The sequence below is a fragment of the Pleurodeles waltl genome, chromosome 6 (assembly GCF_031143425.1).
Source record: "Pleurodeles waltl isolate 20211129_DDA chromosome 6, aPleWal1.hap1.20221129, whole genome shotgun sequence".
Classification (NCBI taxonomy): Eukaryota; Metazoa; Chordata; class Amphibia; order Caudata; family Salamandridae; genus Pleurodeles; species Pleurodeles waltl.
Window position 1 is genome coordinate 1389834973 of NC_090445.1, and position 22319 is coordinate 1389857291.

General features: G+C 42.9%; 1 protein-coding gene across 1 annotated transcript in view; it reads right to left on the reverse strand.

Moving 5' to 3' along the window:
* Positions 1-8962: 8962 nt before the first annotated feature.
* NECAP2 (NECAP endocytosis associated 2) overlaps positions 8963-22319 on the reverse strand; it is a 79158-nt gene continuing 65801 nt past the window's right edge. Inside the window, exons 7-8 of the mRNA XM_069240719.1 lie at positions 15952-16045; positions 8963-14104 (exon numbers count right to left, since the gene is read on the reverse strand). Of these exons, the coding sequence (XP_069096820.1) occupies positions 14056-14104; positions 15952-16045 (143 nt within the window). The 3' untranslated portion in view covers positions 8963-14055. The remainder of the gene's footprint in view (positions 14105-15951; positions 16046-22319) is intronic.

Here is a 22319-nt window from a genome sequence, read left to right on the forward strand (position 1 = left end):
CGTAATGCATTTCTCTATATACACGCTGTTCACCCATCATATATTCATCATCAACCATAAATTTATAACCACATTCACTTCTTACAATCATTTCAAATGTTTCTAGAATTTCAGCTTTCTCAGATGATCTACACACTGCTCATTTCTTCTCCTGCCAATTCTGGTCCACGGTATTACATTTCTTAGTCTCTCTTCAGCTTCTTCTTCTCAATCTCTTTTGCCTCACCCACATTTCTAATAGTTTTTACTCTTCTAATTAAATTTTCTAACAAAAATGTGTACTGCATCAGTCAATTGACACATATTTTCATTAAATTTGTTAGCCCTTACACTTGTTTAATTTGTCTAATGTGCTTTGTGATAGAACCTAACTCCCCAATTTTAAACATTTCCTTGACTGGAAGATCAGTATTTCCTTCTTTTATCTCCCAGAAATCTTGACCATGAAGAATCGACATGAAGACAATACAGGACAAACCATAGGAAAGTGAAAGTTGATCGTAGGTCACCCCCTCTGACACAGAAGTTTTAAAGTATGTCAGGACATGGAAGTTGGCAGTATTCATTATCATAAGCTATTAATTTAACAAACTAGCACAGGTGTACTTCCTAAAAACCATTCAGAGGTCCTATGACCAAACATTTTATCTTTAGAAGCTTAATTATTAATATGTGATTGTACTTTAGATTCCAGCCCACCACACATACACTACCTGCTTATTTGTTTTACTTCTCTCTCTGAGGGTAGGAGGCTGTGCACTACCACATGGTAGACTACAGATAACAGGAATATTTTTAATTGTGCTTGCCACAACACTGACAATGAAAGCTTCTACTGTAAACTGATTTACAACCAATGACTACTGCCAACTATGCACAGTTCAACCGGTCACTGTGCAAAGTTAAACAGTAATGTATGTGAAATCATCGTACTAGAGTCTACTTAAAAGACAGATGCCAATGTGCATTCCAAAGTATCACACTGCAAGGCAATCACACAGACAAGGGTTGAGTTTAATACCAGTTTATTATCAGAAACTAAAAATGTGTACATACAGAGGAGAAAATAAACTTTGCTACGTTCACTGCAAATGAAAATCACACACAGGAAGGCGTGTAGAGGTCATAAGGTTTGAAGCTATAAGTCATCAGAACCATGAGATAGCTTTGAAGTCCCATTCAAAGCCGGAAGCCAGCTGGTTTACTTTCTCTGCCTCCCTACAGACCCTGACAAAAAGTAATTACTGAAAGCATCCAACATCATCCCATGGTTAAAAGGAGCCTAACACTCAACAAAGCAACCCTACTAAAGCATTAAAATGATTTTAAATGGGCACTCCAGATGCTCCAAAACAGAAGCAGTATCAGATTGTGATACGACAAACTCTGGTGCGAGAGTGTCATTTCCACTGCCTGCAGTGATGTCACCACTGTGAGATCAACCCTTGTGCTTCCAGTTAAGCAGTCATCACCACAACAGTTCAAAGATGCCCTATGACAGACAGCACACCAGTCTTAACACACAGAGGAAAAGAAAGCGTCAATCAATATTTTACAAACAAAAACTGAAACTGAGGACAGATAAGGAGTGGAAAGTGGTTCAATTTGGAAACTTGAGTGCGACAGAGGAAATAATTATCATTGGATTAGGGATGCTATAATTACCTGGAGGAGCTTAGCAAGCTTTGCTTCTGTGCCGTGTGTTGTTATAAGAGAGATGATCTCATACATCAACAATTTACAGGTGGGTTTTAATACATCAGTAATGTGCCAGTATTTGAACCAGTCACAAACATTAATAAAAGGTGTTTTACAAAATAACTCTCAGGTTACAAAGTTCACAAAAGCTTCTGTCATGGAAAATCTCAAGCCATAGCTAGGAAGGTGATTTTTCATTATAAAATACAGTGGCAGTTCTAAGCTTTGACTGTCTGAAATAGTGCATATTAAAGATATTTTTTTCACCGTAGGTACAAAAATGAAGATGCATGTGCATCCCTGAAGGTTGCAGACATCCTACAGGCTCACAATTGATGTTTTGCACACATTTAAAGTAGATATTTTGGATATTAGAATATTATCTTATTTATTCCAGGCTGATTCATTATAAATCATTTCTGGCTATATAGAATACTTACGGTATTAGACAGCAGCACTGTCATTAGTTTGCATAAGTTCATAAGAATTGGACATTAATTAGACATGCAGGACCTGATTCACAAAGATAAAGTGCGTTTTTGAGTAAGTTTACACTCACTTTGGAGTAAGTTTATTACTTTTCAGTATTCACAAACTCAGAGGGTAAATTCACTACAAAAGTGTAAGTGACATTTATCCATTCCCTGTGGTGCAAGCAATTGGCGTACTTGTGGGTGGGTGGGTGACATTCCCTCTTAAAACTTTCGTAATCCAATCCCCTTTTGTAGTAAGCTTGTCCCTTTTTCACATACTCCACCAGTCCCTCCCACATTTACTACTAAGTTGTATAGTTACATGTGCTGAGACTCTGCAATCAGGCCAGAGAACTGCACACATGTAAGGAAAGGTAATGCAGAGATGTAAAGTCAGCACGCTGTTTGTGAACAGCACTTTATAGTACTACAAAACATACTACAAAGTGCAGTTTGTGAATCAGGTCTGTAGTATCTCTACTCGAGTATTCAATGAGCTCTATTCTCCCCTTCCCTCCCTCACCATTCTTAAAGTGGTCTTTCCCTGCTGTGCATCTACTGCAAAAGGAAACTCAATGTTATACAGACAGGAGGAGCAGAAAAGAAGGGGAAGGTTTGTTTGCTAGCAATGGGAATTCAAGTCAATTGCGAGAGGATGGTGAAATAGAGTTATGGCAAGTGGGCTTCATTGGCAGAAGCACCAAAGCTGGACCAAGGTGACAGTTGATCATCGCCAGTTCTTCAAGAGCTGTTGTTCACTAAATACATTGTTATGTTATCTGGATTTATAGAGCGCATGGCTACCTGAAGGCTTCCCGGCGCTGTGAAAGTAAGCACTAGCAGTCCTATTACCATAAATGTCAGCTAGTCAGCCAAAGCCAGGTTTTAAGAAGTCTCCTGAAGAAGATTACATTAGGTTCCAGTCTCCGTCCACTCGGCATAGTATTCCAAAGTTTAGGGGATATGTAAGAGAAACAGCTTCTCCCCACCTCTCCCGTCCCCCAACATCTGACTCTCTGAATTAGAGGGACTTTCAGCAGACCAGTATAGGAGGGCCTTAACGTCCTGTTGGAGTTGTAGGGAGTAAGAAAAGTCCTAATTAATTTGGGTCCCTACAGGTTGATTGCTCTATGAGTGATGCACTGCACCTTAAATTTTACTCTTTCCTCAACCGGGAGCCAGAGCAGAGATACCAAGGCTTCTTTAGCCAAGGCTTGTTTGGGCAGCTTAGAAATAGTTTATTTGTGCTTCCATTCACAGAGTTGTATCCTGCCAAATTCCTAAACTTTTTATAGGGATTGAAGGCACCGGAGGGAACCCTAGGCTCTTTGGCCAGGCATATGTGGTCAGCGGAATACAAAGGGATAAGTTGTTCTCCACCATAAGAAGCTCAGTTTTGTGTCCATTCAATTTCAGGGAGCAACTTGTCATCCACTGGGTGACATTCTCCAGACATGGGCCCAGCCGATGCTGGATATCACTACAGGGGGAAAGAGAAACCACCAACTGCGTATCATCTGTAGAAGAAATGATAGAAACACCAAATTCCTTAACCTTGGCGGCCAATGGCTGCAAATAGATGTGAAAGATCGTAGGGCTTAAAGTGGACCCCTGCATTACTCCGTACTTCAGGGGGAATCCCAGATCTGAATCATGGGGATCCCAGACCTAAAAAGGTCTGTCTTTAAGAAAAAGAGCATAGTCAATTCAAGGCCGCCTTCTTTACCCCTATTTCACTCAGCCTGTGTGCTAAAATGTCATGGTTGACAGTGTAACACTGAACTCGGGTCAAGGAGGATAACTGCAGCCATACCTCCATTGTAGAGAATTTGTTTGACCTCCTCCGTAACCAGCAGCATGGCTGATTCCATGCTATGTTTTGGAAGAAAACTGTTTTGCGTTTGATTGAGTAGCAAGTTTGCCTCTAGTAGACTAGAAAGGTGTTTTGTCAATATGCTTCTCAAGAATTTTACCTAAGCACTGCAGCAAGGAGATAGGTCTATATTGTGCAGACAGGGTAGGTCAAGGCCAGCTTTTTTTTTTTTTTTTGGACAGTGGTTTAGCTACTGCATGTTTTCATTCTAGGGGAACTCAGCCTGAAGTGATAGAGAGATTTAAAAGATCCAAAATAACAGGTAAAATGTCTTGTCTTTCTTCTCACAAGATATGCGGAGGGGCCATGTCCAAAAGGGAGGCAGATTTTATTGTCCCTAGAGAGACCAAGAGAATGTCTTCCGTGTTAGGGGGGGAAACTATAAAGATTCCCTCTATCTTCTACCAAGGGCTTCTACCAAGGGTACATTTCCTTCTGTTGTAGATGGTACCTCTCTTCCCTTTAGTAGTTTGGTATAGATGGCAGCAACTTTATTCTGAAAAAAAGGCTGCAAATCCATTCAATTCATTGCAGTGTTCTTCTTAGTGAGTGGGGAGAGTGTTAACTGAGTTAAGGGTGTTCAGGTATTGCACAATGCGGAACAACTCCCTCACTTCCTTGACCAATAGGTCTCCATAATAGGCAGCTTGGACCCTTCTAATCTCTTAATGGTAGAAACGAGTGGCAGCCCGGTAGGCAGTCTCCGCCTCATTGTCATACTGAAGTCTCCATATTCTTTCCAACTTTTTACATCCTTTTTTTAGGAGCATTAACTGTTCGTTGAACCATGGGGCGGATTTCTCTTTCCTACCATTTCTTAGAGTGGAGATAGGGATTATAGCACCCAGTGATGCTGTATCCAGGCATTTGTTCTCGACTAAGCTACCTCAAGGTCATTACCTAACACTGATCTGGTGTTGGCAAGTGCTGATATCCAGGTCTCTTTATTTTGATTAGACCACCTACAGTCCCTGCTATGCTGAGTCTTAGTCTTGGGGCCTGCAAGAGGCCTTCTAAAGTGAATGCTTCAAGGGCATGATCAGTCCATGCCATTTATGAGCGTTCTACACTAAGATGGGCCTCGTTACTAAACACTGGGTCTAGCAAATGACCTTTGGCATGCGTAGGCCCTTTAACCCTTTGGGTTAGCTGCACCCCATGCAGCTGGTTTTCCGTATAATGAGACCTGCCACAATTTCTGGCACCATATTCATAAACCTGGGACTAGAACTGGGGGGAGAAATAATAAAGTTCCCAAAAAAGGGAAGGTAGGGGAGTAATTGATGGTGAAGTCTAAATCTTCACAACCTGGAATAGCCAGGGAATTGTATACACATTTATATACCGAAATAGGAAAATAGGAAAGAAAAAAAAAGGAGATCTAGTTCCAATTCCGTTCCAACCTTACAAAACTGTTTTAATCCTTGGTAAATGATTCAGTCAAATTCCTTCATCCACTGAATTGGGATTACTCCAAAGCAAGCTGGCAACAGAGTGATACACAAAATACACAGCAGTCTGAGAACAGTTCTCACAGCAGGCAGGCTGCATCAAGAACAAAATGGAAACAGATACCCCGCTTCCTGGTTTGCAGGTGATGCCCATTCACTACCATGCTGCTTTAACATTTGAAAGTATCAAGGATTATTTGCTGTCATATTAGCCTTGATGCTCCCTGGAAAGTCACAAAAATATCTCGGAGCGATATCAAATAGATCAGAGGAAGTGAGAGATATTGGCCACATCCAATACTGCCACACAAAATACAAGAGCATCCCGCCTTTCAAAAATTCAGATTAAACATTAAGACTAAGAAACCACATTACACATAGGTTTCAATGAGTTTGCAAAAAAGGTCACTTGAACACAACAAAATACTTTTCTCTAGAATCGTTATGTATTTTTTAGGTAATTTTGGCTTCTTAAAAGCTCCAGTAACTCCTTACTGCTGGGTTTTGTAAGTTTAGGTACTTTTCAAATACAACTGCTCAGCAGATTCTTCCAGTAAAATGCACACCACAAGCAAAGACTCGTACACCGTAAGAAGAAAATGTACATGGCTTTCAGTGCTCCAAAACAAATGTTTAGGAGTCAAATTTGGGAGGCAGCGAATTGAGAGAAGGACCAAGCACAATGTAATGGAAATAAATATACTTCCAAGGCAGCGCTGGTGGCGAGAGTGTTTACATTCTTTGCCAAACTAACCCGCCCTCTAGATGTCAAAGAGGAGCCCCTTGGACGTTAAACTAAATAGATGACCCATTTCCAAAACTGGGGACACAGGGTGCAATATTATGGTAAAAAGAAGTATTTGTTAAACCTGACACTATGTTGAAGAGAGGACAAACAAATAAATACATCACTTTAATCACTTACAGGGTTCCTGCCAGTACAGGTTCCTTAATAGACTCTATACCATGATAAATCAATGTTAATTTAGAATCTGTTCCCAAGTACTAGAACAGTGGCATGAAAATGACACCTAATTAAAACAAACATTTTGATATGCTGCCATGAAAGGAATAGGATTCAAGAGTAACGGTCTTCATTGTGCGATCCTGACTGAAATTAACAATCTGCTTAACTCTTCATAGGTGACTGCTATTTTTTTTAGTTTTTTTCACGAGAGTCTCTTCAGAGAACGCTGGGCGCTTAATAATGTTAGTTATTTTAATTTTTACATTATCTTTTATGTGTGAATATGTATGATTTAAAATGTAGGCTGTACAATGTATTTATGGTTAACTAGTTCCATATTTCCTGATTCAAATCAACAACTTAACTTTAAAGCTAGCAATCTAACGTAAGTATCATGTGCTGCATATTGTATCTCCCAGAGTCTGGAAGACCTCAGAAAATCGTTGGCAAGGAACACTAGCATATTTCTTCTTCTCTTCATAACGACCAGCCACTTCACGTTCTGGACCCCAATAATGTTGAAAAGAACAGTCTTATGAGGGTCATATGCTCCCATTTTTAAAACAGCACTGTATTAATTGTGCTAAATAGAAGGAATGAGATAGGTATAGGGTATACATTGACGCATTGTAGGAAAAGATGTGAACATGGAATACTGAACAAGATGTGAATGCTGGCGAACAAGGCCTGGAATTGTGTTTTTTTGTTGCCTACCCCTTTTCTGCATGTTACTTGGAATGAAATATGGAATAATAAGAACAATCTAACACCACTGCTATATCTTCACCTGAAGATGTCTGAGGGTTGCTTGGTCCACTAAAGTGTTGGCCTAAGTCAGATTCCAAACAGCAAATTTTGTAGCTCTGCACAGACATGTGGCTGTGCTGCAAATTTCAATTTCAAAACACTGCCCAATTAATACAGCAGCCTTAAGGACTGAATACACAAAAGAGACAGTGTGATTATTGGTAGAACATTTTACTATATGAGTTTATCCCTGTAGAGTTACATTTTTAAACCTGATTTGCTTGTTGAGGCGATTCCAAAAGCTGTGATGCCGCTACTGCCTTAGGTCCTGTTCAAAGAACTCTTAGGAGATGCTGTGGCATCCAAAAATAAAACCAGCTGGATTCGGAAAAACAACCAGATAAATAGAATGTCAGGGCTACCTCTATTAAGTTAGAGTGATCATACTAAAAGAAAACTAAAAAAATTAGGGTGCCAGGGTGAAAGGCACCAGGTTATGATTCACAATTTATCACTTTCAGAATCTGATTTTCTGATCGCAGGCTAGAATTTGGACTATAACAACTCAGTCCATCATTCTTGGGAGCAAAATATTACATTATGGGTAATTGTAAAGAACACTATCACGTGCAAGGGCACCTTGGCGCTCAGCATGTGTGTGTGTTCGTAGACCTGCCATATTAGTGTGGTTAATTAAAAAGCCAGGTCTTCAGCTTCTTGCTGAATTCAAGAACAGAGGACGAATCTTTGATGTGGAGTGGGAGGCCGTTCCACACGTTAGGAGCAATGTAATGGATAGGCATACCAATTTTGTCTGGGCAATATGTCTGAACATATAATGTATCCTTGTAAAGAGCTTTAGGCAAATGTACTCTGTAAAAACACTAATGTAGACTAACTTTTTCAATGTTCTCCTTGTTCTTTACACTGACAAAAACAATTTCCTTTCTTTCCATTAAAAATGTACAGAAGTTAACCTCACAACCCGGGCACCAAAATGTAAATGACAAAAGGCAAAATGTCCCTCTGCAAGTCTGAAATTAAGGTAGAAAGGCAACACTAGGTACAACATCAATGTTTCCTTTTGCATTATTGGTAAGGTTTGTACAATGGCTAAAGGAATACAAAATATTATTTTGTCCTTCGGTGTAATCCAGAGGCCTTTTTTTCTTCAGTGGAATATAGCCACTTTCTCAGGTCTCCTGAAAAGCAGATACAGGAAATTCCCCACAGGGAATCCGTCCAAATATGATATATTTGGGAAAAGGTCTATTCACTGATCACCAAGTTACAGCTTTTGCATTAATGGTTATCAGTCTAAGAAGAAGTTGCTACTAAGAGGCCAAAAACACATTGAGAGTTTCAACATAGATCAATCATGGCCCACTGACTACCACAGAATGTCTCATCTAAGGTAAAACAATGATCTCAATCCCAAGGATGTTATGATATAAAAATTTAAATGTGGACAGCCTTCAGCTGCAAGCCAGGCTGCATACAGTCAAGAAGAGGGTCAAAGGAAATTATGACCCACTCAATATGGGGCTCTCAACAGGACAACACTTCAATTTCCATCAAGTAATCTAGTTCAGGTCATGAAACTCCAGACACAGCTGTGGAGAGGCTGGCAGTCAGTTTCTTTTCTGGACAAAGCTCCCATCAGTGCTGTGACACGTCATAAGAGTGAACTTTCGGTTTTGCTGGGGATGCTTGAGAATGTTAGCTTGGGGATTAAATAAATAAATAAAAGTCATTTTGTTTATCAACTTGGAATGTTTAATGATTCTCAGAAGATTAGCACAACCTCAAATTTTCTTATATCTCTCAGACAAATGAGCTATGTGAAAAGTCTGAGGTTAAATCTAGCACTGCCAGCTTCATACAAAAGAATGCCCCAGACAGCCAGATTATCTGGGAGGGGAGAGGTCAGTATAATGCAGAGGCAGTTACCTTCAGAGTTGCAGCTTGTGCCACCTCTTTACTCCATGCTGGCAGCACCAGAATATTTAAACATGGCCAACACAGTCAGTTCCATTGAAGAGAGTGGAACAGCACCAGGAGAACAGACACATGGCAAACTGTCAAAGGGAGATGAAACAAAAAAAAACTGACAGGGTTTAAAATTTTAAAGCTGTGTTAGCCATGAATAACTGTTCTTTGTTTACTGTACTTTGGTCTCTCTTCTTAAACGCACTATAATCCTCTAACGCATCTGTCATAATGCCTTGCCAACTTATTTTATGTACAACATGTGGTTGACTTGTTGGCCTTGTAACACCTGGAGTAGCCCAAGAAGCTGCAGGCCCCAACATATTATAATCACGTATGAAAACAGGTGCTCCATCATACTGTAGCTGAGAGGAAGGGACGTAAAGGCAAACACATTTTAATTTCTCAAGCTTAATAAGATGGGAGGTATGGCACCTATTCATGACCGTAGGAAATCAACACCGATGTTAAGTATTTCTCTTCCCCACTGACATTGGAATTGTGAAAAATTAATGTAAAATCAGAGCTCAAAGGCAAGTTGCAGAACTATGAAGAGTATCATGTTGAAGGAGAAATTAGACATCTAAAAACTCCAGCAATGAAATGGGTCCCAAAACCATCTATGATGAAGGTAGTGGACAAGGGACAATAGGAAATCTGATATCTGGACATAAGGACTAAAACGTCTACTCCTAGTTGTATAAATACTCAAAAGACAATCAATACCATAACAAAGTCAAATAGCAAACATTTAGTTACTAAACACGTTTTGGTATCCTGGATGAGTTCCAGAAGACACTTTAAAGATCATCCAGCTATAAATAGCATACTCAATCTGGACATCAAGTTGTTACAGTGATTGTCTGATACCCAAAATCATGAATGATTTATCCAACAGACAGAAGAACATAAAAGGTTGCTTGAATTCTGGATTTCGTATATATGTTTAGCAGCGTTCTTACATTAAAAGACCTACAAATTACCAACTGTTTTTATTGCCATTTGAACAACTACAAATCAATTTACCCCAATGTACAAATTGGTAAAGAAATTGTCAAAAGGAGAACTAGGCCTCCTTTTTTAAGGCACTTTGGTGAACAGAACTTGGTGTCAGAAGAGAAAAGTACAAGTTGCAGAGGGGCTGTGCGAACAAATGAGCAGGTTCAGTTCTCCCCAAAGAGATCCCAGCAGATGTAAGTGACTTTAACTGCTGCTGTAGAACCAAATAATTCCTGCAGCATAAGATGGGGAAAGATTATACCAAATTACAGCTGTACTGTTGGATATTGGAGGGTTAGATTCAGCCACATCTTTAAAAAAGCATTAGCCAGATAACACTGATTAGGCAAATGAATCAGTGTAAAAAAATGGAGCAAAATTCAAAGAGGACTTCGTTTTCACCAGTAGAAGGTATTCTATTGCTTTGAGCTTGCCTAAGGCGCATGATACCCTGGATCACAAGGACAAGTACATGTGCTCCTTAGCTTTATGGAGATTTGGCAGACAGAAGTAGAGTGCAATTGATGTCTGGTGAACTACAAAATACAAGTGCTTTTGTAGAGGTAGGGGCATTTACATTTCAATTAACAGCTAAGTTAGGGGCATGAAATTCTAATTGTGACCTCAGATTGTGACAGGCCCAACCAATCTGTATGCTTCACCACCTACCCTAGACTGTACATGGGCTCAGATTGTACACTTCTGGTTACTCATTAGTACTAGCTGCCAAGTAGCCCCTTTTCTCAAGGAAGCCCTTCCAACAAGTTTTATTTTTGAACACACTGAAAGCTATTTCAAGAAGGTGGATACTTACACTCACAACCTAAGAAATGATGTGATCCCACAACCTCAGAACTATCCATGTGAATTCGGATTTGGAACATGTGCCAAAAAATCCACTGTCTGCTGCTACTTTGCGGATTTAACCACAAAAAGTGTTTCCAGCTCAGATAAAAAGTTGTGAAAATGCTGGAATGGAATGCAACACGCTGCTCCAGACAATTATCAAACGTTTATTCAGGTATTCTAACCTGCTGATTGATAGTGGTGGTCACTAAAGAGGAAAAACTAGTGCACAAGTAGTTAAGGTCCCCAGATAATCTACGAAAAGAGGGAGTTTTGCATTCAGAATATGTTGTTCTTTATTAAAAACACGTGTTGGTTCAATATTCATGTTTACATAACTGTTCTCAAAGCAGCAGTTATTTAAGGATGGTATTCTGAGATTAGAAGAATTCAAAATTTTGAAATCTCTTTTTAAGGTCTAATGTCTAGAAATATTAAAGTGTATCCTAGTTAGTTGCTTTTCTGCTGACTGCAACACTGTATTGAAATAGCAGTGTTTGGATTCCTGTGCTTCCATGACCTTAAAAAAAATGATGGCTGAAGGAAAGCCTGGTGTATATATTTCTTTTTTTAGGAACCCTATTTTATATAGAACTGCTTTCCATTTTGTAGTCATCTGTGTTCAAAAGTTATTGACGTTGACCAAATGCTTGGAGTTTCTGTAAGACTCAATTGCATGGGTCTAGTTGGCAGCTATGTTAGCAAATCCAGAAGGTTCTTTGAAGGTAGGTGGAATTGTTGTTCTATTCCTTCATATGAGCACAAAATTGTACATTAATCCACTACACATTTAAAAACTACATTAATAATACAGCAACTTTTGAAGTCCACTGTAATACCAATGCAAATACTAACTTCTCAATGCACCAAACAAAAAAATATAAAAACCACCCAACAGCATCATATATTTTGCAGCCGACAGGGTAAAATAAATATTCCTACATAATTACATTTAAAGATGATGAGACAGGCTGACTGAAGATGCAGTATTTACTTTTAAATGTCTTGTAATTATCTTACTGACTCTCACATGCTTGATCTGAAGACACTGAATGCTTATCTCTAGCACTGATCATTTTTCTAGTTTACTTCTGTAAATCTAGCAGAGCACTTTTTGGTTGGGAATGCACAAAGCATTAGAACCTACACATCTTTGGTCCGTTTAACTGGTGGCAGTGAAAGAAGTTGAGACTATGCATTCCCAGCTACTCTCTAAAATCATGCATCATATTTGATTAGATTACACCATCAGTGTTACCCACAATCACAAAAGCCTCCTTCAAATAAAGCCATTGTTTGCTGATCAGAAGGTGGAGCATCACCGTAGTCTCCCCAGATCAACTTGGCTGAACAAGCGCTGGGAACCAGGCATCCGGGAAAACAAAGTCATATTATAGCTAATAGAAAACTGGTGAGCCGCCTCCACACTATTAGTGCAGAACGTAGGGGACAAGCACACCTGCAGATCTTTAGGCAAGAATCTTGTTAAAAGAAAGAAGAGCCTCTGACCTCGCTATGATCAAAGTAGTCTACGAAGGAATCATTCCCTGTTCCCGCCATTTCCAGCTCATATAATTATTGTCATCAGGACTGCAAATATGCCCTAATTGAATATCACACAACATTTTTTTTTAAACCTTGACTTGTTAGTCAGACCATCATGTACTGAACTGTTGGTCTCATCTATCACCAAGGAGCTAGCCACTGACCCGCTCCTCCTGAAGCTTTGAATATTATTCACATTAATTTACAAAACAGGAGCACAGCTAAGTGTTTGTGTGTTCCAGGATACTACAGCCCAATAGTTCTACATCCACCCTGAGAACCCTTTCTGCATAATTCCACCTTAAGAAAGAGGCTACAGACTACCGGATTTGGTATTGCATAGATTATTTGTTCTAGCAGTAAAAAATAAAATAAAAATAAGAAAGGTTGTCTCAATTTAACAATTCCATTTAAATGGAGACAGAATCATAAGCATCATGATAGTCTAATTCCAACGTAAACCCCCTTCAACAAAGGACATCCAAACAGATCCACTACACCTCATCTTGCAAATGGCCTCATGTGTGGTGTTACCTACGCAAGGCACCGACAGCTATAACGTGGATCAAGTGGGAAGCATGGGCTCTGTCTGAACAACGGGCTGTGATAAGGTACTTTCAGGTAGTTTTAAATCTCACTTTTCCTGGGACTTCTACAGTCAGGCTCAAGTGACTAATTAACCCACAGGCTTAAAGTAATTCCCCAGGATATCAGTGAATGTCTAATCGTAGAGGCCACTGTTTATCACTCATGTGATGTCCCTCTGACGCCTCGCCCCTTCAAACAGTTACAAAACAGAGGTGCAAGTGGACCTGGAAGCACTACAGCCACACAGAGTTCTAGAAACAGCTCCAGACCCACTCAAACTCACCTATAAAAGTTTACACCATGTATAAAGTCTTACTGAAAAGTTCTCATTGTTCTGCCCCAAAAGCCACTGCCTACGGATCGGATTCAACTTCATCCCAACTTTGTTTGAGCAGCCACTTAATGAAAAATAAAAAAATTCAAAGTCAGCACTCCATCATACCCTGCTTACAGCTCCCTTCACCTCCAGTATGCGCAGGTTGTCGAGACAGGCTATGACCTTTTACCCAAGCAACTGTCAAGTGACAAGTTTAAGGAGTTGACACCCTCAATTGCATGCATCTCTCTAACAGGTCGATAATCTCCATTGGTTACAGGGATGGGAACTGAACAAAAGGGGAGAAACCAATCAATTTCTCCACCATGGCAGTGGGGACCACTCTGAAAGAAGGATTCATGCAGTGGAAACTTTCAAGTCTGCCTTAAAAAGATATAATTGCATGAATGCCCGAAAATGTGAAAAGAATGTTAGGTACGGAAGTGCCATGTCCTTTCAGCATCACTGGAGGGCTGGAGCACTTCCCTCCTGCTTTTGGTCCATAAAGATGAGACTATCTTCTATCAGTGCAGGCCATTATGATGTGGAAAACAGAGGCTAATTTAGAACTGCACCCATCCTGTGCTGGCTGGTGTCTGTCCAGGTGCCGTCCTAGGAAAAAAAAACACAAAAAAAACAGGAATACCAGTCAAATCTCATCTTATCCAGGAATTTCAAAATCAGGCATACATGCTTTTTTTTTTTTTTTTTTTTTTTAGTTAGAAGGGCGTTTTCTGTTCACATAATGTTGATCGGTATGCACCTTTCTACAAAGTAATACTGAGGTGCATGAAAAAAGAAGACAGCAAGGTCTATAGTTACTATCAGCATCCGCACAGCAAGCCCAGCAAAGAGAAGACTGGGAAGGAGACATCCTCTGTGTACCACTAGGAGCACAACCTATTCAACAGAGGGAAATATGGGAAAATAGAGGAAGGCAGCAGAAACTAAGGACAGTAACATGCCAGCACTAGCACAGCTCATCCGAAAGGCTGTGAGAAAACTAGCCTGAGCACAACACGTACAGAAAAGATAGTAGAGCAAAAGATACATTTAGGAAGCAAAGGCACAGCTCGGAATAGAATAACCATTAAGTCCATATGTTCAACAGCAAAAAATGCCAAACCTAGGCAGTGACAGAGAGACAAGACGAAGGTAAAAGAACCACCGGATTATAAAACAATTGTCATTCGTACATAATATTCAGATCAGAGAAATTCTGATAGGATTCAGACAAAAATGCAGAAAAGCCTGTTGCCCTCCACAACAAGCAATAGACTGATCCGACATTGAAATGATGATAGCAGAATGTCAGCAACAAAGCCAAGCCTAGTAAAGATCGCTTAGCTTCCAGCTGCAGCAGTTTTATGGGCCTAACTTGGGGAAGGCAGGAACAGGAGCTGCAACCACTGGTTTGCTTTCCGGTCCCTCTCTTCTGACGGGTTCGTGTCAGAAACGCAAGAACAGAGAATAAAGGGTTTTAAAATCCCATTAATTCTGCAGTTTCCACTACTTGTATTTACCCTAATTTCTCAGTCCAACAGTCCTCAGCTGCTTTTAAGGACTGGACAATTAATTAATCTTGAGATGACATAGGACCTCAAAAGATGAGTGATGTCCTGCCCAGGAAAACTTGGTATTTTGCTCCGTAGACGTCCTCAAGTGACTTCCCTAAAATACAAGACAATGACTGCAGAAACAACTCAGATGCATCATATTCCAATATATTTAGAGCATCTTGACAGGGATACAGAAATGAAGAAAGCAAAGCACCAGAGAACATCCTGCAGTAGAACATCACATTCCACAGTGTCCCTTTTCCGTGGTAGGCTGAGAGAAAGGGGGTAGTCACGTGGCCTCAGGGGGTGGTATATTGAAATGTAGCCGCAACATGGCCTTAGGGTGAGCACAGTGAAATGACAACCTTCAGGTCTCACGTTTGAATGCAGTGAAAGGCAGTGCTACATGGCACCAGGTTAAGCATAGTGAACGGACACACATCATGGTCCCTCGTTGGGACACAGTGAAAGGCAGTCTTTTATGGCTGCACATAAGAACAAAGTGAAAGAGAGCAGCCACTGACCTGGCTGCATAAAGTGGAGTCAAACATCTGCCTCGCAATACACAGTGTGGTCAAAGTAGGTACTAAAAGGAGAAAATGGCCTGAGAGCAGAACCCATATTTGGACAGCACCCTGATAAAAGGGAGGGAGATGCAGGCAGGAGCATTTAGGTTACTCGACTCACTACAGAAGCCCCCTATTGAAACAATGCTTAGGGACAATTTTGGAATTTTAATCATATCAGTAATGTTCATACTGCAGTTTATGCCGAGTGACTTGCATTAGGACAGCATAATAAACATGAAAGAACTCTGGAACCTACAGTAAAAAGAAGGCATCACAGCTTCTGCTCTGCAAGAGAAGCATCAGTAAGACTACTCTGAAACTCACTGCTCACCCTGAAGCATTGGCAAAGTCTCCCCAGATATCTCCTGTGGAGGCAATGTTGGGCTGTTCTCCAAATGGTGTTGCGCCTAAATCGAGGAGAAAGCCTAAAGAGAAAAAAAGCAAGAAAATATTTAACGCAATAAGTGTAGTAAATGCATAACATCTTCTGGTGATAATCATCTTAATGGTTTGCTCAAGTGGTTATCATACCTTAACAAAAAAGCTTTTTAGACTATTGCGCCATGAAGAAAATGCTTGAAACAGTTGGAAGACATTATATAGTTTATATGTATCTACACAGCCCACTCATTTTGCAAGTACAGTAGATGGCCCCTAGTAGGATAAAGTGTTACAGAAAGTCTGCAGGAGAAAGTGTGTAAGACTGAGATAATCTGAAAGTATATGAGAGAAAACGAGAGAGAGATAGATGGAAACAAAGAAGAGTCGGGAAACGCACTGAGCACATCGTTATGCACCAACTGATGTAAAAATAAATAAGTCAATAAACAAAACACAGAGTCACTTATCCATAAAATATTTGTTTTTAAATCCAGTTATATGTTATAGGAAGAACATTTCATCCATAGCAAAGAGGAACAAAAAAACATGAAACTAGGGAAGGTTGTTATGGCAGTTTGAATCCCCTCCTACTGCAGAAGAATGTTTACCAGAAAGCAAAATAATATATTTTTTTAAACTAATTCTTTTTATTGTTTTTCAAACCATAAACAGGGTCCAGACTGTTGTATTCAGCAATGCACAGAGGGTACACACGAGCTACATAGTATCTTAAAACTTTATGAGCGTTTATCATCCAGTCCTTCATGCTGCTTTTATGGCCATCTCGCTGTTTAGGTGGAAGAATGCTCTCCCTTCCTCCTCGCCCGCTCTCCCTACCTTCCTGTGGGCCACGGTCTAGGCCTGAACCCCGAACAGTTGCCCACGCCCCCCACACTTGTTCCCATTTATTGGGGCAGCCTCTGCCCTCATATGACCTTCTTAATTCGATGACACCAATCTAGATTGCGTTGCCAGTCTAATATTTGAGGGATAACCGCGGTCCCCCAGCCTCTTGCAATGTTACATTAAGCCACTCTGGCTGCCAGCCGTACCAAACTTTCTGTATATCTGGGCCAGGTGTGTTCCCTTGAAATTCCCAGGATTAACCATTTAGGCTCCAACGATATTTCAAGGGCAGTGGTGCAGGACATTTCTGTGGCTACCTCTGTCCAATATTCCTTATGTGGGGACATTCCCACAATATGTGTATGAATGTGCCATTTTTGTCACCGTTCCTCAGGCAGCGTGGATTCCTTGCTCCGCCAATTTTAAATAGGGTTTGCGGGTAATACATGCTATGTAGAATTTTTTGTTGTACCAGCCAGAATCTGGCCCGGATAGCTATATCCTTAGCGCTGCCAAAGGTCTCCCCCTCCCCTCTTCCTCTAGGAGACCTAGGTCAGCCTCCCATTTCTCCTTAAAGTTGTGCAGTGGGTCAGGGGAGTTATTGATTCATTTTTTACAAATTGCAGAAGTTGCCCGCTTAGGAAGTGGCTCCAGTAGGACTCGATCTTCCAGAGGGGAAGCGTTCTGTAGACTATTCCCCTCCCTAATGTGTCTCCTCAGTGCGTGTCCAAGCTGCATGTACTGGAAGTGTTTACTGGGTGCCAAAGCCTTGAAGTGTCTCAAAACTGACGAACGCATGCTCCCCGAAAAACTTGACGAATACATAGGAGTGCTCTATGACTATTGTCTCCCGCATATGGAATCCCGATAAGCCTCGTACCTCAGTCAGCTCGTCACTTTGCCATAACAGTGTAAGGGCAGTGATTTCCCCCATCCACCCTAAGTGTTTAATTGACTCTTTCCAGGCCTGGAGCACTGCCCTTGTGTGGTGGAGTAGGGTCTGTTCCTGTCTAGTGTCGTGTAGCAGGGCTTCAGGTACCCCCCTTCTCATCAGATGTCTCTCCAACCTGTATGCCGGGTCCTGTTGGTCCCCAAACACCCAGTCGTTGACCACAAGAAGGTGTGATGCCCAATAGTATTCTTAATGTCTGGTACCGCCAATCCTCCCTCGTATAGTCCCCTCTGTAATTTGGTTAGAGCAATCCTCGGCATCCCCTGCCCCCACAACAGTCTTCTCACCTCTGAGGCAATCGTGCCAAATACCTTTTGTGGAATGCTGTATGGAGTATTTTGTAGGACACAGAGGAGGCCGGGGTCTCTGGTTTCATATATTCCTAGGTAGAGAAAGCCCTCCTTCACCACTGGCGCCCCGCAATCCCTTGGGAGGCTGGGCTTTCCCCCTGCCAGGGGAAACACCACCAATTTGGACCAATTTATCATATACCCAGAGTGGTCACCAAATTTTCTAAATATTTGCATGAGTCTGCCTATCGTCAGCGAGGACCGTGAGATATAAAGAAGAACATCATCCGCATACAATGATATATATTCCTCCCAGCATCCTGAAGCTCGGACTCCCTTCACCAAGGGATCCTGGTGGATCCATGCTGCCAGTGGCTCTAACGCTAGAGCAAAGAGTAGGGGGGGAGGGGAGGGGGGGGGGGGGGGGGGGGGGGGACAGTGGACAACCCTGTATGGTGCCCCTCCCCAACTCAAACTCTCTTGATAGCACTCAATTGACCCTCACTCGCGCCATGGGGAATGTGTATAGCAGCTTGATCCACTTACTAAACTGCAGCCATAACCCGAAGCGCTCCAGGACTGCAAACATATAGTTCCACTACAGAGTCGAACGCCATCTTGGCATCCAGCGCCATCAGGGCCGCTTGGTCCGCCTCCGGCCCCACAGTCAGGCGCAGCACTCCGAACAAGAGTCAAAGATAGAGTCTCGTGCTTCTATCCGGCATGAAGCCCGACTGGTCCGGACGCACCATGGATCCTATTACTCCTCGCAATCTATTGGCTAACACTTTGGCTAGTACCTTAGCCTCCATGTTTAGTAGAGATATCGGCCTATATGAACTGCACACCTCTGGAGGTTTCCCTCACGGTAATTGTCGCTGCTCTTTGATCTGCAGGTACGCAACCCTTGTCCCTGGCTTCCTTGAATATCTCCAGTAATGGATTGGCAATTACAGTGGCCATTCCTTTATACAGTCCGACTGGGATCCCATTCAGGCCTGCAGCCTTCCCCGTCTGTAAGTCTTGCAGAGCAGGGGTTAGTTCTTCCTCCCTAATCTCAGCTTCCAGTGTGTCTCGATCATCTTTCTGCAGTTCCTGCATTTGGATATCTCTGAGGAAATCCTTACAATCCACAGCAGACATATCTGTCTTAGAGGTGTACAAGTCCTTATAATAATCTGCGAATATCTCTGCTATCGCTGCCCCAGTCGATTGGATGGCCCGCTCTGAGTTTTCTACCCTTAGCACCTATGTCCATTCTCTGTCCCTCCACTCCTGCCACACTAGTAGCTTGCCCACCTTATCGCCCACGTCATGGAGCCTGCATTAAACCGATATGGCGTATTGCTTGGCTTGATTCTCTGCCAGAGCCCTCAGTTCTAACTGTTTCAGTCTGAGTTTCTCTCGATCTCTGGATCACGGGCAGCCAGGACTGACGCTGCCAGGCTGACTGTGTCTTTCTCCATGGCAGCGCATGCCAACCGTCTCCTAATTCGCCTCCCCCAGTAACACTTGCCCCTGTCCCCCTCATAACTGTCTTGAAGGCCTTCCACAAGGTTCCTGCTGATGGCAATGAACCCCGATTCTCCGTGAAGTAAAGGACTGCCCCCTCTCCCAGGCTCTCTTTGGTCCCCTAGTCCCTCAGGCCCCAAACGTCCAGCTGGCCCGGAAACGTGTAGTCTCGTTGTGGGCCAACCAGTTTGACCCCAACCAGGGAGTGATGCGAGATACCTCCTGTGTGGATATTCGGTTAGCAGAACCGGTAGACTTGATTGCAGTGGGTGAAAATGTAGTCCAATCTGGAGAAACTCCCATGGGCCACTGAAAAGCATGTGTATTGTCTTGTGTATAGGTTACCTTCTCTCCAGAGGTCACTCAGACTTAGCGCCCAAGCAAACTGGGAAAGTTCATGGTCAGATTAAGGATAAGGATCCCCAATGGTAAGTGCAACAGCATATTCCACACCCCCGCAAGTGTCCCCTCCTGCAATCGAGTGGGGAGACACACTGAGCACAGGTTCAGCGTTTTACTCTCCCAAGCCCCCGACAGAGCCACATAGCGGCCCATCTGATCATGCCACAGCCAGAGGATAGTAAGGGGTATCATTTTCTTAACAAGGATGCCCACTCTCCCCCGGAGTCTGTGGTGTACCCTGCGTGTGCTTTAAGCGTGTAGCCAAATCTATCCAGTGCTTTGCAGTGGTTGCCTCTCAGATGTGTTTCCTGGATCGGGACCATGTCCAGGGCATGGCATTTTATGTGTTGTCAAACTAAGGTGCGGTTATCCTGCTCCCCAGACCGTTTACATTCCGGGACCATATGGTCAGGTTGTGAACGGGAGTACCCATTTTCAACGTTAACTCTATATGAGGGGCCTGACCCTCCTGCCTCTCATTGTGTCTCCCGCTCCCTGCAAGGGAACTCACTCCCTTTTGAACATCTCGTCTGAGCCCCAACGGCCCAAAAGTGTGGCTCTAAAAGCACAACTATGCCTAAAAACACTTGTTTCCCTAACCCCCCTCCCTGCTACTCTGTTCTGTGAGCTCAGAACTGCCCCCCAACTTGCAGACTATTCTTCGAAGAAGGGGGGGAATGAGGGGAGCAGGGGGGTGGGATGCCGACGCCTATATGGGGTCACTCGACTGATCTTATTTGGCCTAGTGCCCAGTGTCTTCCCCCTTTACGATGGCTAATTGTTGTGTCCCTTATCGCTATGTAGCAGGGCGTACCCAAGCACTCCCCCTCAACACACCCTGTGCTAGGAAATTTAATCACCGCAGTGTCTACATATTCTGGCTGTTCTCAGTCCTCCCCTTGCGTAGGGTGCTCTCCATTCTTTTCTTCTGATCCATGCTTTGCCATTCCCGCTGTGCCGGCGGATCGAGTCCTCTTTCCATCTCCCCTGCCTATTTCCTGGTCTCCAGCCAGTCCCACACCTCTTCCGGGGTGCCAAAGTACCAAGTCTTTCCCTCAGCTTCCACTCTTAGTTTAGCTGGGAACAGCAGCACATATCTGAGTTCCTTGACCCTCAACGCTCTTTTCACCTCCTAAAAGCTCCTTCGTTTGCATTGTACCTGGAGGGTAAAGTCAGGAAAGAAGTGAATGATCGCATTGTCTTGCTTCAAGTCCCCGAATGTTCTTGCCACCTGTAATATGGCATCCCTGTCTCTATAGTTAAGAATCCTGGTGACTATGGTGTGCAGCGGCAGTCCTGGTTTCCGTGGAGGGCCAGGAATCTTATGAGCCCTCTCTACCGAAAAGACGTTAGACAGTTGTTTCAGTTTGAGCTTGTTTAGGACCAGGTCCTCCACAAATAGGTCTGTGCTCGGGCCCTCCATGCCCTCTGGAATACCCACCACCCTCAGGTTGTTCCTCTGGATCGTACCCTCTGGTCCTCTAGCCTGGTTTCCAGTATTGAGCTCTTTTTGGTGAGTTACCGGAACTGTTCCTCCAATCATTTTGTTGTAGTCTGCAGACCATCTATATGAGTTTCAGCTACTTTCGCAGAGATCTTCCTCATGTCGGCCCTGAGGAGATTGACATCTATCTGAACTGCGTCCAGCTTCGGCTCCTGGGCTGAGGTCATCGCTGGAGGGTCCACACCTCCACCTCCTTGGGATGTGCCCCCGACCTCCATTCTTACTGCGTATCTATCCAAGCTGTTTGTTTGCAGCTGCTCTGGAGTGCGACCTTTAACCATGGTCTCTGGCTTCTATTCTTCACTTCATGTGGGCACACATTTAGGCTGCGTGCCTCAGTGCTGTCCTCCTTGAACTGCCTCACTGATCAAGTTCTCAATATGTTGCCTCTGCCAGCTCCCACCTTCCACTAGTTGCTTTCCTCTCTTGGCTGTATGTACAACAGGCGTGTACGTCTTCTTCCATGTCCCCGGGGCCTTCTCTATTTCACTTCCATGGTCCGGTGAGTCCCGGCGTCCTGCCTCCCAGTTCTATATGCCCCGGCTGTCATTTTACAGATCTCGCCCCTCCTCACTCTTTCGGTGGGGTCCACGGAGTCGGGCTATAGGTGGTGGCACTCACCGCACTGCTATTTCCTCAGTCAGGCTTGCTCATCAGTCTGCTAGTTTCCCAGCTTCTGTTTGCGGCCATCACCCACACCAATGGAGTTCTCCGACAAGCCCTGGGGCCATACTATCAACTGCCGCCACCTAGGGATGACGGGGGAGGCAGTGACAAAGGCCTCCCTGCTTCAGGCGCTTCACCGCTGTTAC